The sequence below is a fragment of the Rissa tridactyla genome, chromosome 1, assembly GCF_028500815.1.
Source record: "Rissa tridactyla isolate bRisTri1 chromosome 1, bRisTri1.patW.cur.20221130, whole genome shotgun sequence".
Lineage (NCBI taxonomy): Eukaryota > Metazoa > Chordata > Aves > Charadriiformes > Laridae > Rissa > Rissa tridactyla.
Genome location: NC_071466.1, coordinates 146,645,031 through 146,657,342, shown reverse-complemented (window position 1 = coordinate 146,657,342; position 12,312 = coordinate 146,645,031). Strand labels below are relative to the sequence as shown.

The following is a 12,312-nucleotide window of genomic DNA, read 5'->3' as shown; positions in this document are numbered from 1 at the left end:
TCTGATTTTATAGGTTCCCTCAATAAATCCATGTATGGTGAAAGTTTATCAACCTCTGAGTGCTTACCGAGTCTAGGGGTTGGCCTTGGTTCCAAGTTGTTTCAAGACTTGGTTTGCACCACCCAGTATATAGTATCAGGAAAGGAAGTGTGCCGTTGGATTAGGTGTGGCTTAAAACTGGAGGATGGTGTGATTATTGCTAGCTAGAAATGCAAGAGAACACCATCCAAAACAAGCATAGTGTCTTGAGGATGGATCGGTCTGCTGAAATTACAAGGAGTAAATTCAGATATTTTCTAAAAGGCTGTCCACATCAAGTTTGTAAATCATTTTTCCCTCAGTACTGTAACACAGAATAATAGTTAAGGATTCTTTCTTTAGTAGTGTAACACAGAATAATAGGTAAAGAGGATACGGGGTTTGCGGAGAAACCAAATTATTTCCTTGTCATATTCTATCACGGAAGACTTAAGAGGGAAATCTAACCTGTAGCCATTCTTTTGCAATATGAAGGATTAGCTACTGTCAAAGAAAAAAGTGATGGAAAAGTAGGTGCTAAACTCATCAAATGAAGAGCAACAGAGTACCAGGTAAAGTTAGACGTATCAAAATGTGCTACTGGAAATTGATGGTGAGCTCAAATAGGGCTGCTAACTTGATATGTCATCTTCCCTTTGATATTGGCTTCTAACCTGTAAGGTTGGAGAAAGCAATTTTTCTGCTTCTCTTTAATTGAACAGTAGAATTGATGCTGAGAATTAGTCTAATGAATTTTCTTTCCTTACTTGATAAATTGGTTGAAATAGTAATAAAAAATAAAATTAGGAGACATATAGATGAGTATTGTGATCCTATAGCTATCCATCAGCATAACTTTTGTAAAGAAAAATGATGTCTAATGATAACTTCTTTAGCTTGTCAACAAGTAGTAGAAGACGATTGTTAGATTTATTTTTTTCCCCTTTTAAAGAAAGTTTTTTATAAAGACCTTTACAAGGGACTATTAGAAAAGCGGTTGGGGGATAGAAGTGTTTTCAAGAATTAGATGATCCTCTGAGGGACAGAAGACAGCTAAAAGAATGTTATCAATATTTGGTATAGGAAATCTACAACGGGAGCATTCAAAGTCTGAGTGTTGTAGGTGGTGTTTCACATATATATATATATTTATATATATAGGTGAATTGAACATGACTGTGACGAGTGGTACAGAAACATTTGTGTCTGAGGCAGTATCATTCAAGTCAGGGCTGGAGAAGATAGTAGAGGTCTCCATGCAGGAGGACGGGCAGGTTGGCTACACAAGCATGGCGTTGACAAATGCAGAATATTGCACATCAGGCAGAAAAATGGATGTGACAATGCTCACTGCTCTGTTCTAGCGTAACTCTGACCACTTGGGAGTGGAAGGAAAGACGACCTACGTTTCCTTACGGAATACTTAATCAAAGTAGGTGGAACGATCCAAAGACAAGATCCAGTTGTTGGAAATGGAATAAGAAATAATGCTGAAAATACTGGAGTGGCATATGTCAGTAGCAAGCCCTTTCCTGTTCTTAATGGGTTAGGCTACCTGAAGAATGTATACAGCAGAAACAGAAGAAATTAAAAGAGAAGCAGTGCAGATTTTAATCTTGAATAGACTGGCTTCTATATGAAGAAAAAGCTAGAGAGTGTTTAGAGAAAAGATAAATAATAAAACCGAGATTACTCCTTTTTACCTTTTCAGTTATTACCAGAACAAGTCATTCAGTCAAATGCAAACACACATATACAAAATAGGAAACAGTCTGTTATGCAACTTTGGTCCACATTCCCAGAGTATTTCCATATCAGAGAAATAAAATAAGAGGCTCACGTGTTTATCTCCGCACTGTGTGTCCAAATACAAGATTTTGGAGTTAGCCAAGAAAAAAGTTGCTCTCACCCTGTCTTTGCAGACCGCACCTCTAACGGGTGAGGTTCTGTAAGACACGTCAGGCTCTGTCTGTCCAACTTGGCCTGTGTAGCCATGAGCTCCAACCAGGGGAGCCTGGACCCACATCGCTCAGCTGTGGTCCTCCGAGGTCCTGGTGCATCTTGGTTGGTACTTCATGGTATCTCTCAGTAGGAGAGCTTGACTCTTTTTTTCTGTCTTATAAAAAGTGGCTTATTTTATATTTTAAGCCACTTTATACTTAAGCCAATGTTTTATGAAGTAACGTATATGCCAGAGTTAAAGCAGCCAGCAAGAGATGAGGGACAGGAATAAACTCCCTTTCTCATTCTAGAACATTTGTCTGGTCTGAGCCCACCTTGCTTTGAAACATCTAGGACATAACATAGTGGAGAACTGTCTCTTGTCTTGAAGCAGGCTGTAGTTTCTGAGTTTGAGGCAGAGTCCTCGCTTAAATTCTGTGGTGATTTTTCAAACTATTATAAGAAAATTTGCTTTTATTCAACGATGTACCTCTTTTTCATGCAATTAAACACAAATCCCTGGTAACCTCATGGGCATTTTTTTTAAGCGGTCCTACATGTCTTGGCCCACAAGCCACTCTCAAAACTGTGATCTTTTTAGAGGTTGTAGTCGCAAAGCTCTGTATGATTGCTTTTGTGCTAAAGGCATGTCCTGACTGCATACAGCAGGTTTTAACTTTGACTACAGTATTAGGACCCCTCTGAGAAATTTATGGCAAGTTGCAAAAAAAAAGAAACCAAAAGAAAAGACCAGTTGTTTTTTTTTTTTAAAAAAAAAGTAGGTGTCTCTGTCTCCTTTTATTTTCCACTCAATTTGCACTTCTGCAGACACCTGCTGCCATTCTATTGCTAGCTCAGAATTCATTAGAAAACAAGTTTCACCTGTGACATTCTCACATGTGAAATCTTTGCCCAGATTTTGAACCACATTGCTCTCAAGAAAGGGCAGTGGCTGCATGCAAATACCAGGAGAGATGGTTGACAGGATTGATCGTGTGGGGTCAAATGCTAAAAAGGTATGTAAAAATGTGATTGTGTTTCTTGAAAAAGTGTCAAAAGAGTATCTCTGATATCAGATGTGGTGACATTCACTGGTTCCGCATTTTGACATTTTTCTGCGTGTGCCTCAGGCTGTTAACATGCAGAAGTTATCGCATTTATTTTATTTTATTTATTGGACAGGGGTCAGGCACTTTGTAAATTATGGACTGCATTCTCAGTGAATCAAAATATTTAGGTTGCTTGTGAGGTTCAGTCCTTGGCATCGTGTCACTGATTACTTTTACACAGCACTGCAATAATGACAAAAGGAAAATGCATCAACAAAGAAAGAGAAATTAAACTTTGTAAAACAAAACAAAAGCCACATCAGAAATAGAAAGTGTTATTTAAGGGGAAAAGCGGGTGACCAAATGTGCAGTCTGGATTCAGTACAATGTTATATGGCAAGAGAAGAGACACTCAGCTTTGGATCTCCTCCAGGCAGAGGAAAATTTATGACATAAATTTTCTTTGATAAACATTCCTGAGAAACTTCTTTGTGTTTTAATCTTAATGACTGTTTGTCTCAATCCAATGGTCTTTTTTATTTTTTAGGGTTTTGTTGTTGTTGTTGGCTGTGGGTTTTTTTATATCTCCTTTCTGATTTTTTTGTATTCTGAATATACCTCAATGGCAGCTGTTGAAGATCTGTCTTGCTTGCAAGCTAATTGGTGGTAGAAGGTAGTCAACCCTGTACCTGGATTGCATTAGGGCTTTTGAAGAATGTCCCCAGATATTCTGATTTTGCCATACTTATGCTTCAGAATACTGTAGCAATATTTTCTCAGTTTTTTCCCTACACAAGGTGCAGAAGCATTCCCAGGGGCCTTCAGCGTGCTACCCCAGCAATGTTTCTAGCCTCTAGCTGTCCCATGTAATAAGGGATGAGAAGCAAGAGTTAAGCCTCCATAGAAACAGCAATAACAACAAGCCATTGGTCTGTTTTATACCATACTTAACGTATTTATTTCTCTATAATGGTGGTCGAATTGGAGTCTGTGTGTTGGAAGTAGGAGCTAGGCTTTTTGCTTTGACAGAACCAAATGGCATTAGTTTTGCTTTTACTCAAAAGTGGAAAATCACTCACAAAACTGCATCAGAGCACCGTTAAAATAAATTAATGGGTATGGTAGGCTTTTGTAACTTAATAAATGAAACATAACTCTACATACTCATCGACTGCTGTTTCGGTGTGCAAGGTGTAAGATAGCAACATGTTTTATAACTCCTTCCCTTAAAGAGATGCTTTTAATGTCATTAGAATCATTGCTTAATTTACAGTTTGATCTTCCCAGTGACATGTATAACAAGTTAAATATCAGTAGAGTGTGTTTATTAAACACTAATTTGTATTAATCTTATCGTAGATGTATATGTCATCTAGGGAACTTGTGTGTGGTACAGTAGAAAGGGCATATATTTACAAATTTGTTCTGAATGTACAAACCATACATTTCAGGATCTATATTTTTGAAACATTTACTAGATAGCAGTTACATGAATTCTTATGATTATGCAGACTAAAAAGGAATAAAGTAGATAAGCAATTTACAGAATGTATGAATGTTACCTTTTTGTGTTTTTTGTCTAATTGCAATTCCAGTCTGTAAACTGGTTTAGATAGAGCATATTTCTTACAAAAGACCTAATTCTTCACTGCTTTTCCAGTACAAAGTGCATAGAAAGTGGTAATATTATTTGGAAGTATTTTATCTTCTCACTTTTCCTTTAATCCAATAGAGCATATAAAATGGAGGACAACCGTGAATTGAGCTATATGTGTCTGCGTCATGCCCACTGCCAAAGAGCTCAAGCTGTTGAGCTGAAGGTGGCTGGTAGCCCTATGCTGAAAGTGTGATAAACGATGATAATGGCACTAAAAGACAACCGCTTCTAGCGAGGAGCAGCAGACAGTGGCTGTACCCGTGGGCGTGGAGAATTTTGATCACGAGCACCAGAGCAAACCTCGTGACCACAAGAGGAAGGCTGGGATGCCTTCACAAAACACATAGGAGTAGGTGCTGCAGATTATTCCAAAACGCACTTGCGCTTTTCATTGCATGATGCTCGTTTTACGGCGGCCAATCAATGGAAGCAAACCTGTTTGTTTTCAACCCAGCATCCTTGGTGCGCTGGTTAGTAAAAGCAAAATAGAGTGGAAAAAGCAGTCAGATTAGAAATGCAGAGACAAAATATGATTACTCTAACCCTGTTCAGTGGATAAGTTAAAAAAGAAAAGAGACAGAATTGTTACTGGGGAAGTGATGAGAATGTAGTGATAAAACCTGCAAGAATTATATTGAGAGCCATGCAGAAAGGCCCACTGGGTTAAGCAGAAACATCTCAATTTCAGTGCACTTGGAATCACACTCAACAATTATTATCTACTTTTACAAATAGATCAGAGTTGTGTTATGAGGATACTCAGGCTCAGAAGCTCATGTTTGGCTATAAAACTTAGGTTGCCTGTTCAAAAGACACTCGATTTCTAGCGACCACTCTTCCGCGCACACACACCAGGGGGAAAAAAAGGAGTAATTTCCGTTTGCTGGGAGTTGGTTATCTGTATGAAGTGAGTTAGGTTCATTGTCGGGTATATTGTGGCAGGCATTTACATGTCCGTAACAGTCATTGGAAATGGTACTGAGAAGGAACATTCCTGCTGGCATTGTCATCTGAGAGGCTGGATGGGTGCTGATGGTACACGGGCCCGTGGCTCAGGAAGTAATCATCCGATCAGGTGGAGGCAGGGGAGGGAGGCTGCGTGTAAGGTGAGGCTGTGGGCTTCAGTCGGGATGGTACATTCCTTGCAAATTAACCGCACTGAAAAAAGAACATAGGAAAAAAAAAAAAAACTTAGAGCAACAGGTTCCTATTTGAGTAACATTTTATATTGAGAACCTTAATGCGAAACTGTAAATTTGAAATCCAGTTAGCTTCTTAAATCACTTCAAGCACAGTTCCTATCCATGGATATGCTCTCTATTTTTGTGACTGTTTTTTTTTTAAAACTGTCCTGTTTTTATTTAATTCTTTTTCAAGCTGCTGCTGTGTAGACCAAGGCTACTAAGACAAACAGAAAAGAGACCCTGTAACTAACTGACAGTACAGAGAAATAATAAAACAGGCTGTACCCAAAATAAAGGAGCTGCGGGGGGCACAGGACACAAAATCAGGATTGTGTCCTTTCTCTAATTTTTCTTATTTTCACAATTACAAGTTACTTTTTGCCAAAATATATACGTAATTTAATTTTAAATGTGTTTACATAGACTATTTTTATTTCTAAAAACCCTGTTTATATTATAGTTTACATCTGTATTAATTTTGAGGTTCCTTTACCCCGGCTGATGCAGAGTAGACAGGATCAAAGAGTGCCGACCTCCTTTTAAAAAATTATTAGGAACTTTATTGTAATATTTAGTGACCCTAAGGGAAGATTGAATTCAAATTTTAGATGAAGGTTCAGATTTCTTCTTAAGGGTAGTGTCAGTTCTTTTTTACAGGGAGGGTTGCAGATGGTAGGGCCCTGCTGAAATTGCAAGTAAATAGCTGATAAATGAGGGCTTCCCACTTGCAAATGAGATGGTTTTACTTTTCCTTGAAGAAATTCAGTAAATTGAAAAACTCTAAATAGCACAGAAATTTCAGTCCTCCAGACCGCCTTCTCCTTCTCAGATTTTGCTATACTATATTCAGCACTCAGTTTTGCCAACACCGAACATGCCTGATGTGGCATTTACATTCTTTAAAAAAAGCATAGATTAGTTATATTTCTAAGAGTTAACTTCTCCTCTTGACACATGTACTTAATTCCCATTAATGGAAATGGCAGCTAGGCATGCACACTGAAAGGAAAAATCTGTTCCTAAGCATATGATCCAAACTGCATTGTAGCTAAACATTTCCATACTCTGAAGTAAGCACTCATTATTTGCGAGATATTCTTCATAGTAAACGCATCAGCCCCACTCTATTCTCCCTCCGCGCTCTCGTAACCTGTTCCAAAACACCCTTTCTTCGAAATCTTACAGATCCATTCTTAATGCTGCAGTTGTTTTGGATGTGTGCCTAAAAAAGAAAATCCATTTAGGATCTTCAGTGTTTTGCATATTTTCTGTGAGAATTTTCCAGTAAATCATTCTGTGGAACATCTTACATTTCCTTGGACTCTGTAGGTCTCTATTATTAAAACCTACAGTGGAAATAACAAAACCCAAAAAGCTCTTTTTTTTTTTTTTCCCCCCCCAGCACTTCCTTTACTCACTGTATTGCAGTATCTGCCAAAGGCACTAGGCTGAAGTGCTATAATTTGATGATTTAAAAAAAATAAATTAATGTTTCATTTAAAGTTTTCCTTTTGCCAATGTGCTTATATAAAGACCTGCGGATTCTGTCTATGCAATATTCCAGAGTTACAGTATTTCTAACTTGAGCTGGGTGGATAATTGATTTTTTTGGTTCACCTCTTGAACTGGAGAACCACAATAGTGACAAAAAAGTCAGTTAAGCACAAAAATTCAGATAGGAGTTTATGATTTGAGTTGTTTTGCCTCACCCAAATGAAAATCAGAGATTTTTTTCTTTAGTTCGACCAAAATTGTCTTTTACCTGAACGTGTTTGTTTTGGGCACCCCTTAAAGGAAGCAAAGCAAGAGACATGCAGATTGACTGAACTGCTGGGGCAAGGGTGGGGGGAAGTTTCATTTTTCTCATCACTTGAAGATATTTGAACTTACTACACAATTCTCAGTTTGAGAAGAGAATTGAGAGAAATGAACGTGGATCTCCCATGTTGCAAGTGGGTTTTGTAACTACGACCCACTTCGTTAAAAAGGGGCATCAGGGCTTGCTATTACTAGTCAAAAGTGTCAGGAATAGATAAAACTTCGTATGTTAAAAACTGGACAGTTGCATATTACATACATTTTCTTCTTTCTCAGTCAGTGGTTATTTATCCCAATTGCTCAGTGTTTCCACTTTTCTAATATGATAGTAGCCTTTGCGATATGTCTTGGCAATTTCTAAAAAAGCAAGCCATAAAGTTAATATGATACAATTTGTAGAAAGGTTTCAGAGATTCCCTCAAACCATTTGTTTAGCTCGCTTTTTCTCCCTCTTGCGATTGCAGTTGAACTTACTATGAGAACATAATTTTATCGATAAATCTATACAAGAGACTGTTAATAATCCAATAATAACAATACAATGACACAGTAATACAATACAGTATTAATACAATAGTAACTTTTTTTTCCTCTCCTTTTCGGACCCAACTCTCCTTCCCCCCCCACTCAGCTGTGAGAGGGAGCTCAGTTGTTGTAGAAAACTTAAAATGAAGGAAACTGGGGAAGAAGGGGTAGGTACCTGAGCACAAAACATATTGGGGCAAGAGTAAATGTAAACTGGGGTAAGGGAAAAGAAAGGCCCATGTCAGAAGCATTCAGGGGAATTATCTCTACTTCCTTCCTCTCCCTTTCTCAGCTCTCCCTCTTGCTCAGTTATCTTTGGTTTTTTCCCCTGTGCATTTTTTTTTTGCATTTATTATGGTTCTTTGTACTTCCTAGTCTAGCCAATGTCCTCTTCCATAATTCCTGATGTTGATGGTAATTGCTCAGGTTTACAACCATATTAACTGAGAGCCGGCAACCGAGGAGCCCCCATTGTGCTAGGCATAATACCAGCTTGGAGGAGTATGTGATCATTGCCCTGAAAAAGCTCAAATAGGAAATGATATAGGAAAGGGTAAATAAATGTGAATAGAGGAGGGAAGGCCATGGTAGAAAGGCAGTTGTGGAGTGGAGCTGAGTGGAAAAAAAGCATATGAGGTTAGAGAGCTGAGTGGGGCTACTGTACAGTCAAAATGTGGTAGTTGCCAAAACTGTTGGATTATTTTTTTTTTTTTAATGAAAGGTGGTCTTAATTTTCCTCCAGCCGGGGCTTCTGAGTGGCTTCTCTCTGTGAACTTCTCCCAAGGCCAAGTGTGAGGAAAGAGGGGAAGCAAAGTGAGAAGCGGCAGAGAAGGAACAGCATTTATGGGTGGGCAATGGTGCGTCAAGGGGAAAATGAAAGACCAAGAAAAGGGGCCCTACAAATGTGAATACAGCAGTGAAGTATGTTTTAACCAAATAGATGTAAAAATCATGCCTTTGTGGGACAACCAGCTAAAATATACATGTTTCGGCAGCGTAAGGACCGTTGTCGATTATGAGGCACATGGGATCTTTGTTTCTCATTCTTTTGCCGGAGTTGGCTAACTGTGTCAACTCAGGCAAGCTACTAAGCCTGCCTGCATCTCAGTTTCCTTATTTGAGGCCAAATTCTCTTACTAAGTAGCCTCCTACTCCACACAGAGATTTGCTGATTTGAATGGAGCCCCTGCAGAGTGAGATACTTTTCAATACAAATAAAGTTTTGGAATCGGCCCTAATTATATTTATTACCTGCAGAGGAGTAATGTGAGACTTAACGTGGTTTGAGACCCTCAGATGAAAGAGAAAGTATTTGGAACTGTTCTTTTTAATCATTGGCTGCCTTTTCAGTGTCTACTTCATAGCTGTCCTAAAAGGGCTAGCTACTAAATAACAAATGAAAAAATCCTTGTACGTATTAATCGGGTTTGTCAGACTCCTATGAATGGACCTCTGTGGAAAATATTATTTGCTGGGGGCTACTGAGGGAAGGCAGTTTACCCTGCCCCACAGTGAGGAGCCATTAGATCTACCTCGTGCCAGAAGTTGACAGATTGTACGCGACTCTGCTCCGAGCGCGGTGGTGGTGGAAGGCAGACTGGAGACAGCCCTCGCAGATCCTCCCTTATGAACCGCAGTGAAGGCGCCTTTGCAAACTTCGCTTCGGCGCTTTGTTTCGTGAATGGTCTAATGCTCTTCGTGAATCATGGCGCATAAGTTACGAGCGGGTTTGCTACTCGTGGTTTAAACGATCATCCCAGACTTGTAGCTGGTGATGCCTTTGTGCCAACCAACACTGGACCGACTGGCCCCGGTGTGAGCCTGCTGGTTTGTAACACATGCATTGAGAGGGAAAAGGAGCAAATTAAACAGTATAGCTGTTGGATATTAATAAAAATAATAAGCTTTTCTATTTGGAATTTTTTTAAGCCAGTGGGCATGAAAATGTTGAACGTTTTATGGCCGCTCTGTGCGAATATGTGTATATATTTCAAAAAGTAAACTTGCTTTCTCCGTGTCACCGGGAGGTAGGGATAAGAGGGGAAGAGAGGGGGCGGTGGACCTAATCAAACTGTTGTGGGGTCAAAGCCTCGTGGTTTTTAAAGGCCCTTAATGTTGTCCAGCTGCAAATTAAAGGAGGGGGGAAAAAAAAAGAAGAGAGAAAGGAATTAGGGTTGGGGAACTGGAAAGAATGGAGTATAGATATGTGGGGGTGTGTGCATGTGTGTGCTAAAGAACAGGGAGACCAGGTTTTTTTTCTCTTTTCTTTCTTTCTTTCTTTCTTTCTTTCTTTTTTCTTTTTTTTTTTTCCCCTCACCCCCCCTCGCTGCGAGCTCAGTGCCAGGCTGGACACGGGCGGTACTAGACTATTGAGGCATTATGCGCTCCGCTTCCAGAGTAGCCCCCGGCTAATCCCCGGGGCTCGGACGGGAATTTCCCCGCGGCGTTCTCCCGGCCGTTGCCCCCCTCTCTCCGCCGGGGCGGGCTGGGGCGGTGAAGCCCTCCCCGCTGGAGCGGAGCGGAGCGGGTGTCCCCGAGCCGCCGGGGCTGGGGATGCGGGGCTGGCCCCGCGGCGGCGGCTGCCCGCGCCTCCGTCCCCGCGTGTCAAAAGTCCATTACCTGATTGCCTTCCCCCGCCTGACAGATTTTTATCTGGATAATTGGAAGTGCGGCGGAGGCTGCGCTCCGCCAGCCAGCCGAGGGGCTCTGCCGCCGCGCTTCGTCCACCTTGTTATCTGGGGGCTGTCTGGGCAGGGGAAATTGGAGGGATCCGCGGCGGAGGGACTCCTCTCGCTCGCCCGGAGGAGGGGGGTAAAGGGGAGGGGGCAAAAAAGAAAACAAGAAAAGCCTTAGCAGAGGAGACGAAAGTTTATTTTTGTTGTTGTTTGTGCGTGTGTGTGCGTGCGCGCCCGCTGCTTTGGCATGCGGCTACCTTTTCCCTTGCACACAACAGGGCTGTTTGATGGAGTTTGGAGCTGAGGAAACTTTGGGTTTGTTGCCAGGACGGTTCGCAGCACTTTGTGGAAAGCAAGAGCTAACAGTGAGACCGACAGAGTGAGTGACAAGTTGTTTACAGGTTTCCTTGAAGGGGCCTCTGCTATATTTCAATCTGTCAAAGTTGCTTTTCTTCCCTCAGAACAATGCCTGATTGTTGTCCGGGGTGGTTTTTTTTTTTCCCTTTTTTTTTTTTTTTTCCCCTCCCCAAAGAGAGAGAAAGAGGGAGGGGGGAGAGAAAGGAATGAAAATTCTTCGGAACACAAATGCCTTTGGTAACATTTTTATGTGTCTAATCTTTTCTCTCCTATTTCAACTCTGAGAGAGTTGATAACTGTTTCAATTTAATCAGTCCGCTCTTGTTTTATCTTCTTTCTCCACTGATCTTCCTCAGCGCAGGGGATTTGCTCCTGGTTTGCCGGTTTAGGTGGATTGTCGAGCTTTCCCCCCCCCCCCCCCGCCTCCTTTCCCCCTTATTTATTCCCACCCCCCCCCACCCCGTTTTTTTAGGACATTGATGGAGTTGACTTTTGCCGTTCGGCGGCGGCGGGCGAGCAGACGGGAGAGGCCAGGCCAGGCGGCGGGCGGTTGCCCAGCGGCCGGCCGGCGCGGCGGGGGGAGCTGTGGGCGCAGCCTGCTGCGAGGCGCGCTGCCCCTTTAAGAGACTGGTCAAGGAGTCCTCGCTCAGAGCGAGCGAGCCGGGAGGGAGGGAGAGGGAGGGAGGGAGGGAGGGAGAAAGAGAGAGAGAGAGAGAGAGAAAATCAATCGGTTTAGAAGGTTTGGACTCACTTGACAGGTTCAGTTGGAGGCGACCATAGGTGGCTGCTGTGACAAAGGGAAATTGTGCTTTTCCAGCATGCTAACTGACCCTGATTTACCTCAGGAGTTTGAAAGGTGAGTCGAGTTGTTGGGGCGGGGGAGGGGGGGGGGGGGGGGGGGGCCGCTGCCTTTTGCTTTGGGGGGGGGGACGGACTTCCCCCCCCCCTTTTTTTTTGTGTGTGTGTGTGTTCTGTTTCGTGGTTTGTTTGTTTGTTGTTGTTATTTATTTATTTGTTTGTTTGTTAATTTACACGAACACGCGTGTTCGTGCGCGGATGGGCTGCCCGCGGTGCGGGCTCGCACAGAG

The 12,312-nt window shown here is 41.8% G+C and overlaps 1 protein-coding gene across 18 annotated transcripts in view; it reads left to right on the top strand.

Annotated features, from left to right (window-relative positions):
• SOX5 (SRY-box transcription factor 5) overlaps positions 1 to 12,312 on the top strand; it is a 657,730-nt gene that overhangs the window by 347,038 nt on the left and 298,380 nt on the right. For 7 of the 18 annotated variants that reach the window (XM_054207634.1, XM_054207633.1, XM_054207632.1 and 4 more), the window contains exon 1: positions 11,946 to 12,080. The exons of the other annotated variants lie outside the window; for them this stretch is intronic. In XM_054207634.1, coding sequence (XP_054063609.1) covers positions 12,043 to 12,080 — 38 coding nt within the window. In that variant the 5' untranslated portion in view covers positions 11,946 to 12,042. Of the gene's footprint in view, positions 1 to 11,945; positions 12,081 to 12,312 lie in introns of those variants that run through there. 18 annotated transcript variants of the gene reach the window in all.